Genomic DNA, 23,176 nt, shown 5'->3' with positions numbered 1-23,176 from the left:
GGGAGGGTGGTTTGGTATTTTTCAGTTTGTGCCGAAGGAGGAAAGTTGGGTTATGGTCACTGAGGGAGTCTGGTAGTATCCCACATAGTAGGTGGGCAGTGTTGGGCTGGTTAGTGAAGATCCAGTCTACGGTGGATTCATGCTTGGTGGTTTTGTCAAATCTTGTGGGAGAGTGTATGGGTTGAGTAAAGTTATACAGGTTTATATGGTTAGTGGCTGCTGATGAATGTACACTGTTCCAGTCAATGTTGACATCACCTAGGACTACAGTTTCTTGGGAAAGGGAGTGGGAAGCCCAGTGGACTATAGATTCTAGGGTCCTAAGGTTGTCTCCTGGTGGCATATAGATGCTGAGTAGGTTTAGTTGTTTGTGTTGGTTTAGGAGGAGTTTGGTTAATAAGGTCTCAGCATTGTTGAAATGTGGGGTTTCTTTCTGAAGGAGATAAACTTTTAAATTGGATTTATAAAGAAGAGCTATTCCGCCTCCTCTTCTGTGAGCTCTATCTACTATCAATATATTAAAGCCAGATGGGGTTATAGAGTTATCTTTAATATGGGGTTTAAGCCATGTTTCTGTAATCACCATAATATCTGGGTTGTATGCAGAGATGGCTCCATGTAACTGTTCTATTTTGTTCATGATAATACGAATGTTTAGGTTCTGTATGAGTATATCAGTGGGTTTGTGCTTAAATGGGAGGTTGGGGTTGGATGTGGTATGGGGGATATTTGTTGGGCCTGGATTGGGGTGGATGTCCCCTCCTAGTAGTAGTTGGGTTGCAATGCTGGCAATGAATTTAAGGTAGAAGATTGTTAAGAAGTGATGTCTGAGGCTGGGGTGTTTTTTGGATTGTGAGGTGCAATGGATTGGAGAGGTGAGTTGAAAGATAAAAGGGTAATGGATGACTGGTTGTGTGTTTGTAGGTATGGAGGGGTTGCTTATGGTGTGTGGTAAGGTGGGGGATTTGATGCAGTACATGATTTGAGTGGATGGTGATATGTGGTGCTACTGGAGATTATGAAGAGACAACTGGATAGAGAAGGTAAGAGTATTTGTATGATGTGATTATGGGAGTGTGGGGTTAGTGTCATGGTGTCTGTGAGGTCTATGTATTGCAGGATTGTGGAAGGGTGGAGGAGGTGATGGGGTGTTTGCAGTGTGTGGTTTGTTGAAAAAGTGGGAGTGGTAGGTTAATGGAGTGTGGGTATGGCCTAATATTGAATTGTATTGCAGTGATTGGATGATGGGTGTGGCAAGTGAGTCAGGTGATCTGGGGTAAGTATAAATCTAGGAGTACTGGGGTGGGTGGGAATGGAGGTAGGGTAGGGGAGCGGAGTGAGCCCGAAGGGCGAACGGAGCAGGGCTGCACTGCACCGATCAGTACACAGGCAGGTTGACTGCAGAAAACAATCTGTGAGCCTTTATCAGCAGAATGTGTATTTAGAGGGGAGAGCGATATGCTGGGGCTCAAGTAATGGAATGGGTAGGTATGCCAGAGACTAAGTAATTACTGCTAAATTTCCAAGGGTCAAGCAGAACCAAACAAAGTTGTTAAAAATGAGAGTGCTGGAGTGATCTGGGAGGCAGCTAGGGAACAAGTAGCTAGGGGGGCTGTGGTAAGGGTCTTAGGCTGGCTTAGTTTGGGTGGCTGATAGGAGTGGAGGGGTCTTTAAGCTAGAAAAGAAACACTTTTCCCACTGCCAATCCTACTAACAATAAATATGTATTTAATTAACCTTTTTGTTTTAAATAGGGAGCTTGGATGGTCGTTGCCCGTAGGCTGGTAACAAGAGGTGCTTGTTGGTACTTGGGACCCAATGTGATATTTCAGGTATGCTCTATATTCAGATGGAGAGAAGTCAGAGTTAGGTAGGGTTATTGTAAAAGCAAGAGACATAAGCAAGCTATATTGCAGATAATAGACAGAATGCTGTGGGAGGGTTGTGGTACACTTATCTGAGCTGCGGAAAGTGTAAAAAGGATTAATAATGTGGTATATTCAAGCCGCAGTTGGGAATATACTAATGCACAAAAGTGTGCCTTTCCGGCCACTAGGTGGTGATGTTGAACAAGCTATAATGTAAGTGTAATAGTGACCAGACTGGGTATGGCCAGCAATCCACTAAAATAGAAAAAGGATAGTGGAACGTAGTCCTTGTATGTTGTGGGGTCTGTGCCTTAGGGCAGGGTGACGCAGTGGTGCAGCAGTTAATGTCACCTCACAGCAAGTTATTCTCTGGTTCAACTCTCAGCTGGGGTAAATACTGTGTGAAGTCTGCATGTCCTCCCTGCGATCATGTGGGCTTCCTCCAGGTACTCTGTTTTTCTTCCACATTCCAAAGACATGCGTCTGGAGCATTTCTTCCCAGACCTTCACTGAAAATATGCTCTGTCCTAGTCAGACTTTCCCAGTCAAGAAATGTTAAATAAATAACTAAAATCTACAAGCTGTCCCTGTCCATAATGGACACAGGTAACAAGCAAGGGGTGAATTTGCAATTTCCCATCCATTGGTCCAAACTAAATTTGAATAGGTTTAGGGAAGAGCTCTGCTTTTCATGAAGAGTAAGTCTGTTCCAGAAAAGATATAATCTCTGGGACATACTTGTCCCTCCAAAATGTTTTGCTTATGTCAGACATGAGGTTTAGATCCTTAGATTGTGTTATTCTAGTGCTGTTTGTTTTGTGAAGGTGTAACAGGTCCATCAGAGCTGGATCGGACTGTGTTATTCTAGTGCTGTTTGTTTTGTGAAGGTAACAGATCCATCAGAGCTGGATCGGACTGTGTTATTCTAGTGCTGTTTGTTTTGTGAAGGTGTAACAGATTCGTCAGAGCTGGATCAGAGAACACCTTGTAAGTTAGGCATAGATCCCTACTAACTAGTCTGTAGGAGATTGAGTATAGGGAGAGGGACAGGGCTTTGATGTGGTCCACATACGGCATTTTATTTACCACTTGTATTCATTTAGTGAGGAACCTCTGTGACTACTCCAGAGTGTATTGTACTTGAATATTTGTCTAATGAGGACTGAATATAGTGGGACTATGATCTCCTTAGATCTGGATGCCATGCCCTTACTTACAAGTTGTTCCATGAAGAAGGATGTACTCACTACCATGGACACACAGTGATCAAAGTTCAGGTTACTGTCAACCAGAATTTCCAAATCTCTTACCACTGAGTCTCCTCTTAGGAGAGAGTTAGCAATGTTGTAATGTGTAGGGACAGTTGTCTTCCCAAAGGGTATAATAGTGCATTATTTGCACTGATTTTTAGACCACGGTTCTGGCAACAGTTATTTGTCTGTGGCAGACCGTCCAGGAGGATATCTACATCTATGGGGATTCAGTGATTGCACCCAGCTTGTAGCCATCAGCAAATCTGGTCAACCAAAGGCCCTCCACATTCGCTTTGACTTCAGAGAAGTATATTTCGAAGAGGAGAGGTCCCACTACTGAGCCCTGTGGGACACCACTGATAACAGGCCTCTTAGTGGAGGTGGTTTCCTCCAACCTATCTTCATGCACCCTGTCTGTGAGCCATTTGGCTAGCCACTGGGTGACATATGTATCTATGCCTAAATGTGTGAGTTTGTCTATGATACCCAAGTGAGGTATTATGTCAAATTCATTTGCAAAGTCAAGGTAGGCCGAATGCATTGTTTTTCTCTTATCTATGGCTTTACTGACCTACTTGAAGACGTCCACCAGGTCTTGTAGGCATGACCTTCCCTTGACAAAATGAAACTGAGAAAGGGCCATTGTTTGAAGATTTCCTATATCTTTGTTTATCAAGTCCATGATAATACTTTCCATGGCCTTGCATATAAGACTAGTTAAACTTATGGGTCTGTAGTTCCCTGGATCTGTTGATGGTCCCCCTTTGGTGTAGTGGGATGAACAGGGTTTCTAATAGGACTGACAAGTCATGTTTCAAGCTATTTAGTAGGCATTCTGGGATATTATTAAGACCCACTGATGCAGTGTTTTTAGCTCTGGAGTGTGCAGTAAGGACCTGTTCTTTAGTGATAGTTGGAGAAATGATAGAGGGCATTTTCTGGGGGGATGGTGTGAAAGGGTGGTAAAACGAGCTAAATTTATTGGCTAGAAAATTTGCTATATCGAGTTCCATTTATGAATAGTTCAGCACATTGTTGGGTGTTCCCCTTACATTTGAGTACATAACAGAAAAATGACTTACAGTTATCCTTGGCTGGGAGGCTACTTTTGCCTCCAAGTTAGCTTTGTTGGACTTGATTAGTCCCCTGAATTGCTTGTTGAGACTGATGAGGGTTTTTTTTTGTCTGTTGGGGTATAATCCTCCCATTTCTGGACAGGCCTTTCTTTCCTTTGTTGTACAACCTATGTATACTCTGTACTAAGTTTATTTTAGTTTGATACTGCTGTTTTTATGAAGTTATTTACATGTTTGTACACAGTTTCTGTAAACACTTCCACATAGACCGCAGCATTCTCTGAGTTTGGGGGTGGAGGTTGAAATTCAGCTATGCCATCACTTAATATGAGGTAATTATCCTTGGAAAATTTCTTAAAGCTTCTGGGTTATGCTGGGATCTGACCTAACCAGAGAAGATATTACACAAGGGGGGGTTGCAATATTCCTTCATATTTATGAGTATCAGATCCAGGATATATGCACCACAATACGTGTGCAGAGTAGCTGTTCCAAGGTGTCTGCATTGACAAAATCCAGGAGTCTTAGAGCCTGTATGTTAAAGGTTGTATATGTATCCCAGTTTATGGTGGGATAGTTGAAATCAGCCTAAGAAGATGGTGTTAGGCTGAATGGTGGGCAACTTCAGTACATTAAAGTATGTGGTCAGGACGAGGTCATATAGCTATCAAAGATATGGTATGGGACTTTACCTATGGTAAGTTGGACAATGAGTAGCTCAAGCATGTCATATTGTTTGACTAACCTTGAGGTGTGCTTACTTTTTATGTAGATTGATACATTTCCAGCTCTTGTCCCTTCATGCATGGTAGCTGGTCTATATGTATGGAAGGCATTATAGCCTTGCAATGCTGTGGGCCTTCCATGGCAGCAACTGCACAAATATCAACACTTTTCAGAGTTAGGAGCACTTCTAGGGAATGGAGCTTCTTGTTGAGACTCCTAGCATTGAGCAGGGACACCTTTAGTTTATTTTCAGTAGAATTTATTATGTCAGAAGGTTTATCAGACTGGAATTGACTAAAGTAGGGAGTATAGGGGTGGATAATGTTTTTGCCAATATCCGAAAGCCAAACGTGGGGTCAGGTACAGACCATCCCTGGCAAAGCACTGTAGCCTGTTGATCATGTTCTCCCATGCTGACTAATATTGGACCCCCCTCAGAATGACACCTTGTGCCACAGGGATATTTAGACCAGTAACTAGGGATAGGGACAGTTACACCAGTAACTAAGCAAGTCTGTTAAAGTCAATCATCTTCTGTTTATATTGTAGTATTATCCATGGGGAAGGTAGAAGTGCTGGGCTCATACCTGCCTGGAACACAATTTGAAAACTTTATCATGTCTCTCTCTATATATTCCAGGGAGATATGCTTCAAGTCATTTACACACATATGGACTATGACAGAGTCATACTGGTACTTGTTGTTCAGTGTCCTGAGTACGTGTGTGATTTGGTAGAGCCTTGCCCGTGACAGACAAAAATGTCTCCCTGCTTAGTCTGGTGAGTGGAGCATCACTGCGTCTCACAATATAGTCTCCAACGACCAATATATTGGGCTGTCTGGTAGTTTGTCTTATGGGCTTATAGGTTTAGACATTCTGAGATGTGGTTGTACTTGTCCTGGGGTGTTGTCTTTGTAGATTGTTTGGAAAGTTGCTGAGGACAGCATCCTAGAGGCTTTCGAAATTTGGGTAGATGGCATTTAAGCACCTCAGCATGTGCAAGTTTTGTGTCTGATCCATAGTAGGTGTAGTGTGTGTGTGTTTCTGTATGTAGAGTGTGTTTGTGTAGTGTGTGTGTGTGTGTGTGTGTGTGTGTGTGTGTGTGTGTGTGTGTGTGTGTGTTGTGTGTGTGTGTGTGTGTGTGTGTGTGTGTGTGTGTGGTGTGTGAGTGTGTGTTTTGTGTGTGTGTGTGTGTGTGTGTGTGTGTGTGTTACTGGCAACCTGTTTGGCGATATCAGTGTCTGCATGCAAGAGCTTTGCCTGCAAAGACACATTGTAATTACATCTCTCACTTACTGTGTCAGTCTGTTTAAGAATAACGTGGCTGTCAGTAAACATGAGACAGCTTCTACATTGTCTCAGGATGTCCATTTCTACTAGATGGGTTACAGAGACAGTATGAAAGTGCACATGCATGGCTGTGAATCCTCTTTTTGTGACCTACAAGAGGCGGTGCAAGATGGGATTGTAACTAGGTTTGGAGTTGATGGGCTGGGAGGAGAGGTCTAAGACTGGTCTAAAACAACACTCTTGGGATAATGCTTCTCAGAAGGCACACTAGCTGCTCTACACTCAGCTAGACACCTGGGAAAATAGCAGAGGAAGATTTATACGGAAAATTACAACTCTAGGTGCCTGCAAACCACCACCACACAGCTCAGCACAGGTAATAGGAGATGAGCATGAGAGGAATCCAATCAGTAAACATTAAAAATGCAGCATAAGTGTGTGTTGTTTTTTATATGTATGTCTATATATATATATATATATATATATATATATATATATATATATATATATATATTTAGATAGATATATTGATATATATAAATATATAGGTTCATAGGTTGGTACTAGGCTATCAGCCCTAGGGTCTATACAAGCATAGCCATAACAATTCCCTGGCTATTTCTTCCCACAATATTTACTTCCCTGGACCTCTGTCTAGCAGGGCAACTGACGTGATCCCCGGGATGAATTTCCTATTTCCTATCCAATTGTCAATGTTCCTTTTGAATAGGGCCAAGGAGGCACTCTGCTTGACATGTACGGGCAGTTTATTCCAGAGTATAGGGAGTCTCTGTGTCAGGAACCTATCCCTCCAGCATGTTTTGTTCATTGTGATGACAAGGTTTAGATCCCTGGAGCGTGTGGCTCTGAGGGATTGGGATTTAAGTGTAGCATGTTCAACAGCTCAGGGTTTGACATGGCCTTGTATCTTAAGCAGAGATCACCTCTGAGTAGACTATATGCCGCAGAGTATAGCTGGAGTTTTTTTAGATGGTCAGCATAGGGCATCTGCTTTAGGCCTGTGATTCTTTTAGTGAGGTACTGCCGCGGCCTTTACAGCTGTTGCAAATGTCTTGTGAGGTACATACCAAATGGGGCATTGTACTCTATAATGGGTCTAATGAGGGATGAGTACAGTGGGACAATGACCTCCTTTTTTCTGGATGAAAAGCCCTTAGTGATGAGGTGTGCCACACAGAAGGATTTCCTGACTGTTGTGGCGATGTGATTATCGAAGGTGAGACCACTGTTCACCTGTGTCCCCAAGTCTCTCGTCACACTTTCAGTGTTTAGTGTACTGCCACCTATGTGGTAATTCATGGGTACATGACTTTTCCCACAGGGGTTAACTATACATTTCTTGGCATTAAGCTTGAGCCCATGGTTCTAGCACCAAGCATCTGTTTCTGTAAGACCTTTTTGTAGAACAGCCACATCATTTGGGGATTCAATAATGGCTCTCAGTATGCAGTCATCTGCGAACTTTGTTAGCCAGAGTCCCTTAGTGAAGACCTGTACTTCAGAGAAGTAGATGCCAAACAAGAGCGGTCCCAGGACTGAACCCTGAGGTGCTCCACTTGTCACTTGTCTAGAGCTGGATTTGGAGCCAGCTACTTTTACAGTCTGGGTTCTGTCAGTAAGCCAGTTGGCAACCCATTGAGTGACGTAGGGATTTATGCCCAGCTTAGTAAGTTTATCTATGATTCCAGAGTGGGGGATGGTGCCGAAGGCCTTGGCGAGGTCCAGATAGGCTGTGTGGACCACCTTACCCTCGTCCACTTCTCTGGAGACTGATTCGAAGAAGTCAATTAGGTTCAGGAGACAAGATCGGCCCTTCATGAACCCAAATTGGGTGGGGTCCAGTGTTTGAAGGTTATCAATGTCTTTGTTTATAAGTTCCATGATAATGCGTTCCATGCCCTTGCAGATCAGGCTTGTCAGACTGATGGGATGGTAGTTTCCGGGATCCAAGGTGGATCCCCCCTTGTGGAGTGGGATAACTGTAGTTGTGCACCACTCAGTGGACATGAAGCCTGAAGTGAGACTATGATTAAACATGACACTTAGGTGAGGTGCCAGTTCATTTTGTAGTTCATGTAGTACACAGCCCGGGATGTCATCTGGTCCCATGGATGCTGTATTCTTAGCTTTGGAGAGTGCAGTTTCTACCTGTGCAGCCATGATTACTGGAATTTGGCAATCTTTTGGTATTCAGATGGGCCCTTCAGGGGGTGAGAGGGGGGTGAAGTTGGCACTTAATCGATCTGCCAGGATATTGGCAATATCCTTGGGATCAGTATATTCAATGCCATTCTGGTGCAGCTCAGGGCAGATCTGAGGATTGCCATTTAAATTCTGAAATAACTATAGAATGCCTTGTGGTTGTCTTTGGAATCTTGGGCAATTTTATTTTCGTAACTAGCTTTGGAGGATTTTATGAGGGATCTCAGCTTCTTACTGAGGCTGGTAAGGGAGTTTTCTTGCATCCTGGGATTTTCCACTTTTCTGCAACAGTTTCTTCCTTCTGTTGTATAGTTTGTTTATGGCAGGGGACCACCAGATTGACTTCCTGTTTTTGGAGGAGAGCATCTTGGTTCTATTTGGGATGACACAATTCATGCAAGAGTGGATGTGCTCGTACAGTGCCTTAGTGTAGGATTCAGCAGTCGAACTTTCAGTTCCCATCTGTATGGGTGTCATGAAGTTTGTCACGTCTGACTTGAGTAGCATGAAGTTGGCACTGGAGAAGTTTTTTATGAAGGTTTCCTTACTGGGGGGTGGGGATGGGATGTGGATGTCAAGGGTGATTAGTTTATGGTCAGACCTAACCAATGAGGGGGTGACTGTTGGTGTGGAGCATCTATCTCCCATGTTGGTAATGACGTTGTCTAGGATATTGTATATATATATATATATATATATATATATATATATATATATATATATATATATATATATGCACACACACACACACATATATATATATATATATATATATATATATATATATATATATATATGTATATATGTACAGGTCTACTTTTACACATGGCTCAGATCCTGCAGCAATTCACAAGTCTCTCACTTTTGTAAGTGATACTACAACTACAGCAACTCACAATTTGCCTGGTAGTGTGACTAAGGTCCCAGAGCAAGTAAAAAATGCAAACAGTTCACTTTTGGTTAAAACAAAGAACAAATGCAGAAAAAAACAATGCATAATGCAGATTAAAATGCTGAATATTTCAGTGTACACTAATTAAAATGAGATGATATGAAACAGAGGCTAACTTGATTTTTAAGAGTCTAATGGGAGTGCCTCATCAGTTTGAGCTACTTTTTCCCAGAAGAATTAGCAGTGGGAGGATCTTGAAAACTTTAATTTACAATAGTAGCCGGTAGATAAAAAGGCACCATGTTTAAAAGCACAAGAATTGGGTGGCTAGGTGGGAAAAAAATCCAAAAATCAATGCAGTGAAACAGCAGTTTTAAGCTCAGAAGTCTTTGTAGCTAGACAGGAATATAGGTGAATACATTAACTAAGAAATAGGAACTGCATCTAAGGCTGGGGAGGCTAATGGGCTTATAATTACCTGGCTCTGTGAGGGGACCACCTTTGTGTAGACGGCTTTTTATGTATGATTGCCTACCCCATAGTGTACTGCAGAAATACTACCACTCAAAGCCAAATGATGTGCTCTGTCATTTAAGTCCTACTGCCTCCATTACACCATTACATGTGCAACCTCTCAGTAATGCATTGCAATGAAATGGGCAATATCGCACTGTGTACAATCCGACAGGCATTAATGGTTAGAGGACAAGAGAATAAAAATCATTCCCACTGAATGATGAACTCCAAATAAATTTTAAAAAGAGAAACTTTGATGAAATACTGAATTATTACTGATCATATTCTTACCGATAACAATATACTGACAATTATAATCTATCAATAGATTTCATATTAGTGAAATGATTCAAATGGATGCAAGATTATTTCTTGAATAATTTTTTTTGAATGACAATATATTTGAAACACTGTTGGTGAAAGCTACTTTCAGTGAATGACAAAATAAGCTTTTAAGCATGAAAGTCCCCTGCACCCCTTAGCTTATGTACACCATCCATGGTTGTGCTACAGTGGAGAAAAATGTAAAATTTAATGTGTGCTAAAAGTGAATTTCCTTTATAGCATTGTCAAACAGTTAAATAAGACTGAAAATATGACATGCTCACATGCAAACTGCACTTTCATGGTATTATATTATCATAGCAACTTCCCAGCTATCAGACCCCTATGTTTTACAGGACTGTTCAATTCACATGAACTTTCACAAATGGATAAAGACATGCATTATACAGGTGAGTCAGGCATCTTCTTCAGTATTTAATGCACATTTTAGAGCTTGATTTCTCATGAATCATTTCAGAACTATGGACCAACCCAAAGAAACATGGAAAGAGAGCCACGGCAATCAGCTGTCGTTTGTTTATGCTTATGACTCAGGTAACGTAAGCTGTAAAAATTACTTGTTCTTCCAGTTATAACCAGTTATAAATGACTAGTACCATTGCTCTGAGTTGACAGTACATTGCGTAGACTAGAGAAATGCAGTACAACTCACACGTGTTCTGGTCAATATCTTTGTTAAGTGGACCTGGTGGTCTGTGATCAAAAAGACCCCATATCAATATTAATGCACATAGAAATATGACACAACATGACAGTGGAGATCAAATCAACATACAGAAACGGGTAACTTTGAATATAAGTAATTAATTAAAAACATTCCATTTCTATCATACGTCTGCAAGATTAAGCAATAATGAACAGACACAGATGCATAGCAAAGCTATCAAAGTATGCACATATCCATCCCAGAATGATTCACTCTCCCTGTTCAGAGTAATACCCTTTAGGTGCAAGTAAAACAACTACCATTCAACCAAAATGTTATAAGTAGACACAGTTCAGGTTACATAACACTTTGAGACATGTATTTCTCATTTCTGTTATTAATTACTGAGGCAATAAGCAGTGAAATTATTTGCTCTTTATGACTTAATCTAGAGCCTCTCTGTTCTTATCCCTCTTGGTCACAATATAATAAGTGACACAACCTTTATTCATATATCAACATAAAACATAGCCACAGCAGCAAATTATGACCTCTGGTAGGCTGGAAAGGTGTATGGTAAGAAAGCAGGTGACATGAAGGAGAACCCTACTGATATATTCGCGCGTGTGTGTGTGTGTGTATGTATATATATATATATATATATATATATATATATATATATATATATATGAGTCTACTTGAGATGTTCAAAATCTCCAAATGCTGACATTCATATGGTTGAGACCATATGAGTAACATTTTGAAATGTCAAACATGTATAGCGGAGATCCCTATACAGCATGGAACTGGGAGATTTCCCTTTCCTGCACTGTAGTGCAATCTCGGAGTAGGAATATTTAAGTAGCAAGGGGTGCGGTGGTGCAGGGGGGGCTTGCCCCCCTGCTAAACGCAAAGTGTTTTTGTATGTTTCACGTTATGTAAGAGATGTTTGACATTTCAAAATGTCGATCATATGGTCTCGGACATATGAAAGTCGGTGTTTTGGAATGTTGAACATCTGAAGTAGATCCATATATATATATATATATATATATGGGTCTACTGTATAACTTTGAAAATACGCTTCTTTGAAATTACACATTAGACCCTGGGTTACGCGAAAGTGCACTTAATCGAAAGTGCACTTTCGCGAAACCCGCTTCACCGAATGGGCTACGTACTGCAGTTTAGTGCAGTAGTCACGGACCTTAGGGTAAGGGCATGGGTCATGATAAGGGGATAGCTAGTAGGGCTATCCCCTTACCATGACCCATGCCCTAACTCTAATGTCCATGACTACCGCACCACAGTGGAGGACATAGAACGTTTTCCTACTGTCCTTCACTGTGATGCGATACATTTGCAGAAGCAGTGTTCGTTTAATAAGTGGCATTCGATTAAAAGTAGTAGACCCATATATATATATATATATATATATATATATATATATATATATATATATATACATGTAGATTTATATATAAATATAGATGTATATATAAAATGTTATATACTATTACAGAATGGACAACCTGCAGATCACATCCTGATTTAGAGAACGAACTGTCACCAGCAGGGTGTTAATCTACAAATAATGTCCACTGAAAAATGAGTCCACTGCTTCATGGCAGCATTTCAAGCCACCATAGAGCTTAGGCTGGAAAAAATAACGGCTACCATTATTTTATGCTTGGTAATCAGACATTTTGCTGTTTAGTGACTGTAAAATAAGAAAAAAAAAAAAGTGTGTTTTTGTTTATGTCTGTGTGTGACAGTACATGCATGAATGAGAGTGAGAGCTCGATTGAGCCGTTATCTTACATTTGTTAAGCAGCACTTTTGCTGTTTAGCTAGTGTAAAAAAAAAAATAAAGAAACCAAAAAATGTGTGTGTGTGTGTGTGTGTGTGTGTGTGTGTGTGTGTGTGTGTGTGTGCGCGCGTGTGTGTGAGAGAGAGGGAGATAGTGAAGAGTGAGAGTGATCCCTGGCAGTAGAGGCAGCAGTTAAGAAGTTTCCGTACCTCTTCCATACCTCTCGGCACAATAAATCTGAACAGAGCCACAAATAAGGGAGGACAAAGGACCAAAAATAGGGAAAGATTTTAAAAATTGCTGTTATAAACTTAGAAAGTTGCTAGAATAACAAGGTTTCGATTAGCATGTATTTTCTGAAGACTATCAAGTCTGAAACTTCAATGTCCGTCATTATTTAATGACTTCAGTCACTTGTAATTTGGTACAAAACTACACATTTTATAAGGATGGGACCAAACATATGAGCCAAAAACCTGGGTGGGCATTCTGCAAAAATCTGGACAGTTGAGAGGTATGCTCTCTTGACTCTTAGCTCAAGATATCTGAATGAACCTGAAATAAAGAGGGGGGCATATTTCACTTGAATATTGGGATTTGAGTTAGCATGCATTTTCTGAAGCAGAGGTGTAAGTGTGAGTGAGATTGACTTCTGGAAGCAGCAATAATAAAGAGGTTTGCATACCTCTGGACCTTTCAACTGAAGAAATCTGAATAAAGCGTAAAATAAAGGCAGAACAAAGGCTAATAATAGGAACGGATTTTAATTATTGCTCTTATAAAATTGGAAACTTGCTTAAATAAAAGGATTTGTGCTAGAATGAATTTTCTGAATAAAATAATTGTCTGAAACTCAGAAGTATGCCACTATTTAGTAACTTCAATCTCCAATAACTGGCAATAAACCAAATGTTTTAGGAATAAAGGACCAAATAGTAAAGTAAATGCCTGGATATTTTTAAGTGTCACATTTTGGATCTGAAATGGTTCCCTCAACAACATTAACATACACTGGAGCAAGTTTGAAACATTAAGTGGAGGAACTATTTTACATCAAAAATATAAAAAATACAGTAATAAAAAAAAAAAACTAAAACAACAATTTTGCAGGCAGCCCATTCTCTAAGCATAACAATGCCTGACAGTGTGTGTGTTATTGTGGAAATAATGTCCTTCCAGGGATGTAGCCCTGGGCAGGCGTTATTTCCACAATAATGAATACCCTATCAGGCATTATTGCTTGCTTAAATCACAGGAAGCAGTTAATATTAAATGCACATTGTAAACAAAAAGAAATGCATATCATTATTATATTTTTAAAGTTGTCACTGAAAAATCTTTAGCTCCTTAAACAGCAGTACAATGGAACTGTGTAAAACAGTAAATCCTGTAAAAATTTTAATGTAGAATATTAAAGTCCATTTCCATTTGGAGTTAACATGTTTAACTTAACTAGAATAGAAGTTTTTTTTAAATACTTCAGTTGTATTTTTCCAAGAAAATAGGAAAGTGCCATATTTTAAAATAAAGGTACCACACATGAGAAAAGGGAAGAACTAAGAAAAAATATGGCAGGCAGTAATTTATTCAAAGATAAATCAAATTACCCTTTATACTCTTCAGTTCACTACTGATTTAATTAGCAAGCAAGACTGACCACATTTAGTGTTTAGACAAGAAAATTCCCCAATAAAAGCATTGTAGACAGATGATTAGGTAGGTAATACGACAGAAACTGATAAGATAGATACGATTAACATTTTAAACCCTTGACTTCTGGGACACCCAAGCTCAAGTTTTCATCATCCATTAGCGATCAGTTCTGGAAAGTTCTTCTCCCCATGGTGTCCCAGCAGAACACATCGCGTGGCTATAAAGTTCAGAATTAGCTAAAGTACTGAGGTTAAAATTCAAAACACCAATGAAAAACATGCATAAATAGATAACAAAACATTTAGGAGCTCTGTATGTAAGTGCTAAGACAGAAAAGCAACAGATGTGCAGTTTTACAGGAAATTTAGTCTTAGTAAAGAAAAATCTGCTAGTTTAGTACAGAGTGAGGAAAGGTGGTTAATCAATTACATGCAGCTTTAGAGAACTACAAACTTACAGCATCAGTGGATACTGGGGAGCTGGTACTTGTAGGACTCTGTGACTGTGAATGAAAACGGGACGGATTAAAATTAACAGAATGAGATGAACATGTCCATATGCATCAACATAATAAGAAAATCAAAGTGATGATCAAATGAGACAAAACGATGTTAAAAATAAACTTCAACTGCAGCAATCTAAAACGCTGTGCAGTTAAATAACAAATGTGTTGTGAAAAATCAATACACTAAATACTTCATGAAAAATATTCCTTTCAAATAAAATATATTACGAAAATAAATCCATTTCTATTATTTTACTTCTAGTATCATGATCATGGTTATACAGCATGTATATGGTCCATTACTTTGAGACCAAATTCAGCAACATCCCACTTCATCAAAATTGGAAAATGAAAACAAATTAACTACAAGATTTATATGTTCAGGGGACAAACTCCAAACCCCAGTCAGGGCTCACAGGCACTGTACTCTTGTACTTATTATATAAAGTCAAACCTGGGGTGGTTAAGCAGATGGGTTCAGAAAGGTTACCGGGAAGTGCACATGGGGACTACACCTCACGGTAACCATTTTTGATTCATAGATGATTCAGAGATGACTCTACCATGGTGCTGCCACACAAACACGTATAACATCACTGTTGGCTATCTCAGCAGCCATGATAAAGGCTAATGAAGCATCCAAGGAGAGACATATGTTAACCATGTGGTCCCCCAGAACTTCCTGCTGACAGCCAAGGCTGCTCCTGGTCTCTTAAGTTAATGTATACAGCCAAGAACTTATGTACATCTATCGTGGCAGAAGTAAGTGCTGCAGAGTTTAGTGCACAGGTGGTGTTCATGTGTATGTATGTGTGACTGATGCATGTGTGAGTGCACGTGTGAATGTATACCTGTCTGGAAGATTGCAGTGGCAGGGATACATAAGGGGCATGGTAGATTTCTATGTGTCTGTGTGTGTGTTTACAAGTGAATGCATAACTGTGTGAGTGCAATCTGGTGGGGTCTGTGTGTATGTGAGTGTGTGTGTGTGTGTGTGTGTGTGTGTGTGTGTGTGTGTGTGTGTGTGTGTGTGTGTGTGTCTGTGCGTGTGTGTATGTGTGTGCGTGTGTGTATGTGTGTGCGTGTGTGTATATGTGTGCCTGTGTGTGTTCTTCCACACTCCTCTACACTAACAAGCAAATCCTGCAACATTTGGGGACCACTATATACTGTAGAGCACTCTAAAGCTGTGAATGCAGGGGGCTACTAGACACCAGGGATACACTTATAGCAAAGTGCATCAAAGGCACTTAAATAAGACGTGGGATAGTGGAACGCTAGCCACCAGGGATAACTCTTCACTAACATGATTTAGTGGCACTTAAACAAGATGGGGGTGGGGAACACCATACTTCAGGGATAGCTCTTACATTGTGCCTTAAGGACATTTAACAAAGACATGGGTTTGGGGGGCACCAAGCATAACTCAGCAAACATGTAGGTTGGAGGGGACTAGTAGATATCAGAGGTATTCTTAACAGCATGCCTTAAAGGCATTAAAAAGGATTCAAACTCTTACTTTCCCACCTCCCACAGAGAATATTACTCCCCTGTACCACCACCAGACTCTAGGGATAGTACAGAACAACAAATAAAACGAAAACGTTAAATACAAAGGAAGAGGGAGCACTGCACTCGACACAGGAACAGCAGCATTAACCCACTGCACTAACTGATAAGTTGTGTGGGAAGGAATTGTTTTAAATATAATGAGAAATGAAAGTGTTGGCATAATGGTTAAGATATTTACCCAATAAACACAAAATACTGGGTTTGATTCTCACTTTGGGGAAATTGGCTAGGTTTAAAATGTCCCACAATGTCAACTGGCCTAGCACTTACCTCTTTTTGTTGTAAGATGGGTTGCCAACTGGCTGAAAACTGGATACATACTATCAAAGAGGGTGACTTCACATCAACTAGTAGACCTGCCAGCAGCAGGGTGCCACGAGGGTCAGTGCTGCGCCTCCCTACTGTTTGGTACATACTTCTCAGAAGTAAAACTAAGGGATTGTGGCTGACCAAGTTTGTGGATGACTGCAAGCTAGGTGCAATTATTGAATCCTGCAAATGATGTCAGTGTACTCCAGGAGGGTTTTACACAGACCAACAGCTGGTATCTTAGTGATGGTCTCAAACTGAATGCAAAGAAATGCATCGTCATTCCCTTCAGCAAAACAATGTCCCTTCACACTGTCAAATCAACAACAATACACCAAGTAAAACGAAGTGTTAAGGGAAATGGGATCACAAGTTGACTGTGACCTTAACTTTGACCCCCACGTCTACTGTAGTAAGGAAGGCTTTCTACATAGCACACTTGATTAGTAAAGGCATCACCTCAAGTGCAAAGGAGGTTATAACCCTATTATACTCGGCACTAAACAGGCACATAATTGAGTACAGCTCCTCATTCGGCAAGTACCATACAAAACACTTGCAGCAGTTGGAGAGACCTCAGAGGTTTCTAACAAAGAAGATCATGGGACTCAAGTACATGTCTTACACAGACCCACTTGTAGTCCCTGTCACTATACTCTGTATTGTATAGATTTCTTACGGGAGACTTATGCCTAGCTTAGAGCAGAATCTCAGACCCAAACCTAATGAACTTGCTGCACATCCATAAATCAAACGGGACTAGAGATACCTGTTTCAGGGAAGTAAATATGGCCTGTGATTTAAATAGGATATGCTGGAGGGACAGATTTGTCTCCCAGCAACTGCTGCATCTTTGGCTAGGCTAACAATTCATGTGAAACAGAGAACGTCTATGATACTGTCCAAAAGGAAGCTGGATGAGGGGATGGGGCACTGTAAAATTTTACTGGGTATAGTGCCCACAACTCTCCTGGTCATGGGTAGTCATTACTAAATGCAATCCTGGGTATTGGCTAGCATATCTATTGTATTACATTAGGATGAAACGGCTAGGCTTGAAATTACTTACAGATCTTTAGGCTAGTAAACTCCTATGATCCTATGAACTCAGGCAGTATTCAAGGCCAGCAAAATTTGTGAGTTACAAAGGAGAGGGACAGGTCACATATAAGTGCACCTCTTGAGCTTGCAACATAAGAAATCTAGAGAAAGCCAAAAATGGGGGGACAAAGACACTGTCAGGGATAGACTGTAATTATTCCTTGTTATTGACTTATATAGCCACTAAAATAACAGCTTTTGGACTAGCATTAATTTACTGAAGAATATGAAGCCTGAAACTCTAATGTCTGGCATTAATGACTGACTGCAATCATCGATGATTTACAATGGCAGGAAAAAAGGAGACATTGGGAACATTCTGACAACACATGGATGCTTTACTCTGTGCATATGTATGGGACAGCAGATATGGGGGAGGGTGCCTGTGCCAATGCGATGCATGGGCTGACAGTGTTACTATCACAGGAAAGAGCTAATCTGCACTTGTGGCAATTAGTGATTCAGAGACATGCTAATTAACTGACAATAAGGTCTTTCCTCATTGTGTAAACTGCTCCTTTCACTGTAGCTCTTATAACAAGGAATGTGACTGTTCCTAAATCCTTGAGAAAGAGTTCTGATAAAACTTCACAGAAGTAACCTAGAATAAAAATACCATTGCATTTATTAACTTATGCAGCAGTCACTCACAGTGCTGCAGTCTCTGCTCTCATTGGCTACAGTTAATGGTTTAACAGTCACTCATGGTGCAACAGTCTCTGCTCCCATTGGCTACAGTTAATGGTGCAGCAGTCACTCACAGTGCTGCAGTCTCTGCTCTCATTGGCTACAGTTAATGGTTTAACAGTCACTCATGGTGCAACAGTCTCTGCTCCCATTGGCTACAGTTAATGGTGCAGCAGTCACTCACAGTGCAGCAGTCTCTGCTCCCATTGGCTACAGTTAATGGTGCAGCAGTCACTCACAGTGCAGCAGTCTCTGCTCTCATTGGCTACAGTTAATGGTTTAACAGTCACTCATGGTGCAACAGTCTCTGCTCCCATTGGCTACAGTTAATGGTGCAGCAGTCACTCACAGTGCAGCAGTCTCTGCTCCCATTGGCTACAGTTAATGGTTTAACAGTCACTCATGGTGCAACAGTCTCTGCTCCCATTGGCTACAGTTAATGGTGCAGCAGTCACTCACAGTGCTGCAGTCTCTGCTCTCATTGGCTACAGTTAATGGTTTAACAGTCACTCATGGTGCAACAGTCTCTGCTCCCATTGGCTACAGTTAATGGTCTAACAAGTTTAAGCTTCAGTCATGTCAGGTATCAAAGTACCTTAACAAGGCTGGCTTTCTATACTTGTTTAACTAAATTCATATCCAATTTTTTCCTATGAAAGCTGAAATTAGGGTTCATATTACTAAGCAGGATAAACAAAAACAATAACTATTTTAGGGAAAGATGAAAATGTTAAGATGCAACCAGCTAAGACAACAAAGTAGGAAAGTCTTCAAGGTACACCACCACAAGCTTGCACTGTGTCAGCAGCGATAAAAACACTCTTTATTTGAAGAAAAACAATAAAAATGTTAAAAACAAACAAAATTCCCAGCTAAGATCCAACCAGCTAAGAAAACAAGGTAAAAAATGCTTTAAAGTGAACTGCGGTTATGGCAAGTGCTTACAGGGAGGCAGTCTTCTTCAGTTATGCATACGTTAACTACTGAACAAATTCTGGCACACAAACCATGAGGACTGTCAAAGGTTACAAGCTAAGAAAGAGTGCTACAAAACTCGTCTGAGCTGATGTACTCCCATAGTAATACATTACTGTTTGAAGGTAGTCAAAGTAGGGCAAGGAAAAGCAACTCACAGTTTGAAATTCAGGTTCCTGAAACTTGCTAAAAACAACATGTCTCTACATGGATAATCCTAAACCACACTCCCTGAAAATCTGAACTATGTGTGCTGTATTTTTTTATTCATTTTACTCCTGCCATCATGACCACTAAACCTCCCCCTGTGCTTACACTTTGGATCCGTTCATTCTCCTACAAGGCATGATCACTAAAACTCATTAATTTGCCCAAGGGGTGAGAGATGAGCATCACACAGTAGTGCCAATATGCAATGATGGCAGGGGTCTGCTTATGAATCAGTAACCCCTCAGTGCATGTCCACTACACCATTCTAAGGTTCGACATGGAGAGGGTGTCAGCAAAGGTATGCCACTCACTTCAAGTGAATTAGCCCCTCAGGATTGCCCTTCCCTTGAAACCAGTACTGCTGTGCTGTCTCTGGTCTCCACGCACCTCAGACACGTTCCCCCATACCTCCACCAGAATGGAGGTAAGCCTGCTTAAGCTGCATCACACCACCCACCTCCAACAGGCACCTGCATCCCTATTCAGACTTCAGATGCCTGGTTCATATACAAAGTTTTATCTCTTTGGACACAACGTGTACTTTTTATGACAAACAGTAATATGGTTATGGCCTGCAGACTAGTTTAGCACTTTTAGAGAATGGCACACCTTTATTTCCATGCTGAATAAAATATGAATATGGAATAAAATGCTGGGAAGAGACCCTGTAGTTCTTCATATTATATCAGAATAGTCTGTTTAGGTCTAAGCCGTGGAAAAGTGCCACCTTGGAAATAGCAAATTCCAGAGAATAACTGTAGTATCTTAGTTATATTATGTACTTCTACAAGATCCAATGTGTACACAATAAACATAATAATGCAATACTAAAAGCTTCAGGGCTTCTGCAAACCAGTCTGATCCTGTTCCATTTCCTATTTACTAAAACTGTTCTTGTTTGAGCTGTTCACACATTCTAATGCTGAAGTTACATGCTATGGAGTTTGGATTAGCTGCTAAAGTATCTGAACCATTAAAGTTGTTTGATTGTACATGCAAGAGAGAAATCTGTAGAAAAAAAAAACTAAGAGAAAGTGGAAAATGTAGATAGTTTTACTGCATTTTATGTGAAAATGAACAGCAAATACTGCAATGCAATAGAAGAGTTTTATTTATTTATTTACTGTTTTTTGCAAATACAACAGTGCAGCATAGATAACGCACAAGATTCAAAAGTAAGAGAGTCTGCTGTGGAATGCAACGGAGTTCCGGAACATAACTATAAAGGGAGAACAAACAAGACACAGGAAAGGAGCAAAGCAAACATGCTAGAGGTACCTTAGGAGAAAATGCTTTGAGACCAAATGTAAAGAAAATAAAAACATACATAAACGCCAGATGTGTTAGACGTGGGCACAAACCCTGCTTATGGAACAAACAAAAGTAAACATTTTAAGAAATTCTTGCTTGAAAGAGCTGGAATGATGAAATTTAGTTCTTACTGTTCACATAAAATGCTTGTTAGAATGATGGCAGAGCCAGTTTAGAGCAAGCATTCCCTTTACTCATTTGGTGTAAGAAATCTGAATATGCAGAACGTTAACCCATCATTCGCATTAGGAAATGCTCTACAATAAATCCCTGCAATGTCTAAGTCCCTGGTGTAAGACACACTCTGCTGTGTATTACTTCTGCTCTTGGTACCAGTTGACTAGAATGACATCTTTATTTATGTTGGGTGACACAGTTTTGTAGAATACTTTACACTGAGACCAGCACATAACTGGTCCCCCTGTGTTTCTTTGAGTTTAAATTCCCTGCAACTTCAAATCAATGAACCACATCGACTGAAGGTTTAGCTTGATGAAACACACAAACATAAAAAAACATTTTTTGCACCATCGAGATGGCACCCCGCTTACATTGTGTGTGGAATAAAGGCCACATCAATCGAATTATTGTTGGCATGGAAACAGAAGCCACACTAGCAGTGATTTGCTATGTGGAAGATCGATTGTGGGGTTGACCACTGGGTAGCCGAACTCAATGAGCTGGAATATTCTCCACTTTACACCTGAACAAGTTGAGGAAAGGCCACATAATCATCTGACCACTTGCTGAACTTATTAAAATTGTGACATTTATTAGGGACACAACACTCTTACCACAAGCAACAAGATTTTGTTTGAGAGATCTTTTCAAATGATCTCCACCAGTCCACCACAGTTATTAGAGATATTGTGCCCACAGTGTTTTATACATCAAAGCAATCACGCAAACAAACAAACAAACAAAAATGCCCCGTCCGTGCTTGGTTACACTGCAGAAAAAAGTTCTGTTGACTAAAGATTCATTTTTGGTTAATCAATTGTAGTTCTCTAGTGTGAGCAGGTGCATCTCCACAACTTAACAAAGATGTACAAATGGCAAACAATCAAAGATCTTATTTTAGCTATTCATATGTTATTATGTGACATCCTCTGAAATATGGATAACCTCCAAAATATATATAAAAAATAAACAATAGCAGCATGCACACTGCAGAACTAAAGCACTTTGAAGATACTTTCTGGTTTAAAGCAAGCCCAATGTAGCACAATGGGACGCGGTAACAAATGGAGTTGGAGCTGAGAGCAGAACTATTTACTGCACACCTGGTCACCTCAGGTCTCTCCCCCCCCTCCACTTGTGCGAGCAAGGACTCCTCTCACTCCAGGTAAAAGCAAAGGAAACTCCAACCAAAAATCATTAAAAAATATAGACGGAAACCCCAGCTTTAACCCCGGGAACTCTGCTGTTGCCATTTATGGGCAGTGTAGGTGCCTGCTTTTGTGACTACTGTTATGCCTTGTTAAAATCTGTTACAATCAGCTACAGTGCATACCCCAGAGGCAGACTTCCTGTACAGCATCCTCCCTGACGCAATATGCAGACAACTCTACCCTTACTACATGTTCTGACAGTTTCTCTAACCTCTTCTCTACTGACTATTCAACACAGCTTCCTATCTGTAGAAAAATGGCTAACTGACAGCCAACTAATTCTACATCCCAAAAAACAAAGCTACTGTTCTTTTTTTCCAAAACCCCTCACTAACATCAAAACAACCTTCACCATTTCTTTTCTCGACAATACCATCATACAATATGACCCACATACTAAATTTCTTGGTGTTATTATCGATAACCAATTAAAGCCTGATACCCATTTTCAGCATTGTATTACAAAGATCAATCAAAAACACGGCCTACTCTAGAGACATAAAAAATACCTAGCCCCTGACTCTAGGCAGAAACCAGCTCAGGCCTTCCTCCTTCCATGTCTACTTTGTGCCTTCCCCATCTTTTCACATCTACAATCTACTCTTTTGGCTAAACTCGGTCAATCATACTATAGTGTTACAAGATTTGCAGGTAACCATCCCTACGAATCTCATCACAGCCATGCACTAAAACAACTCCAGTGGCTTGATTTCCCCAGCACCTGCTTCACTCCCAGCTGTAAATGACTCATACACTACTCTTAAACTCCCTTTCCTGTCCTGCTCTAGTCTCACTAATATCACATTATACCCCTC

General features: G+C 40.4%; 1 protein-coding gene across 30 annotated transcripts in view; it reads right to left on the bottom strand.

Annotated features, from left to right (window-relative positions):
* The window catches only part of ABLIM1 (actin binding LIM protein 1), a 2,317,257-nt gene that overhangs the window by 587,058 nt on the left and 1,707,023 nt on the right, over positions 1–23,176 (bottom strand). For 20 of the 30 annotated variants that reach the window (XM_044055908.1, XM_044055914.1, XM_044055911.1 and 17 more), the window contains exon 11: positions 14,758–14,802. The exons of the other annotated variants lie outside the window; for them this stretch is intronic. In XM_044055908.1, the coding sequence (XP_043911843.1) occupies positions 14,758–14,802 (45 nt within the window). The remainder of the gene's footprint in view (positions 1–14,757; positions 14,803–23,176) is intronic. 30 annotated transcript variants of the gene reach the window in all.

This window comes from Protopterus annectens, chromosome 14.part0 (assembly GCF_019279795.1).
Source record: "Protopterus annectens isolate FY-2018-M chromosome 14.part0, PAN1.0, whole genome shotgun sequence".
Taxonomy (NCBI): domain Eukaryota; kingdom Metazoa; phylum Chordata; order Ceratodontiformes; family Protopteridae; genus Protopterus; species Protopterus annectens.
This window is presented reverse-complemented; position numbering and strand designations above follow the sequence as displayed.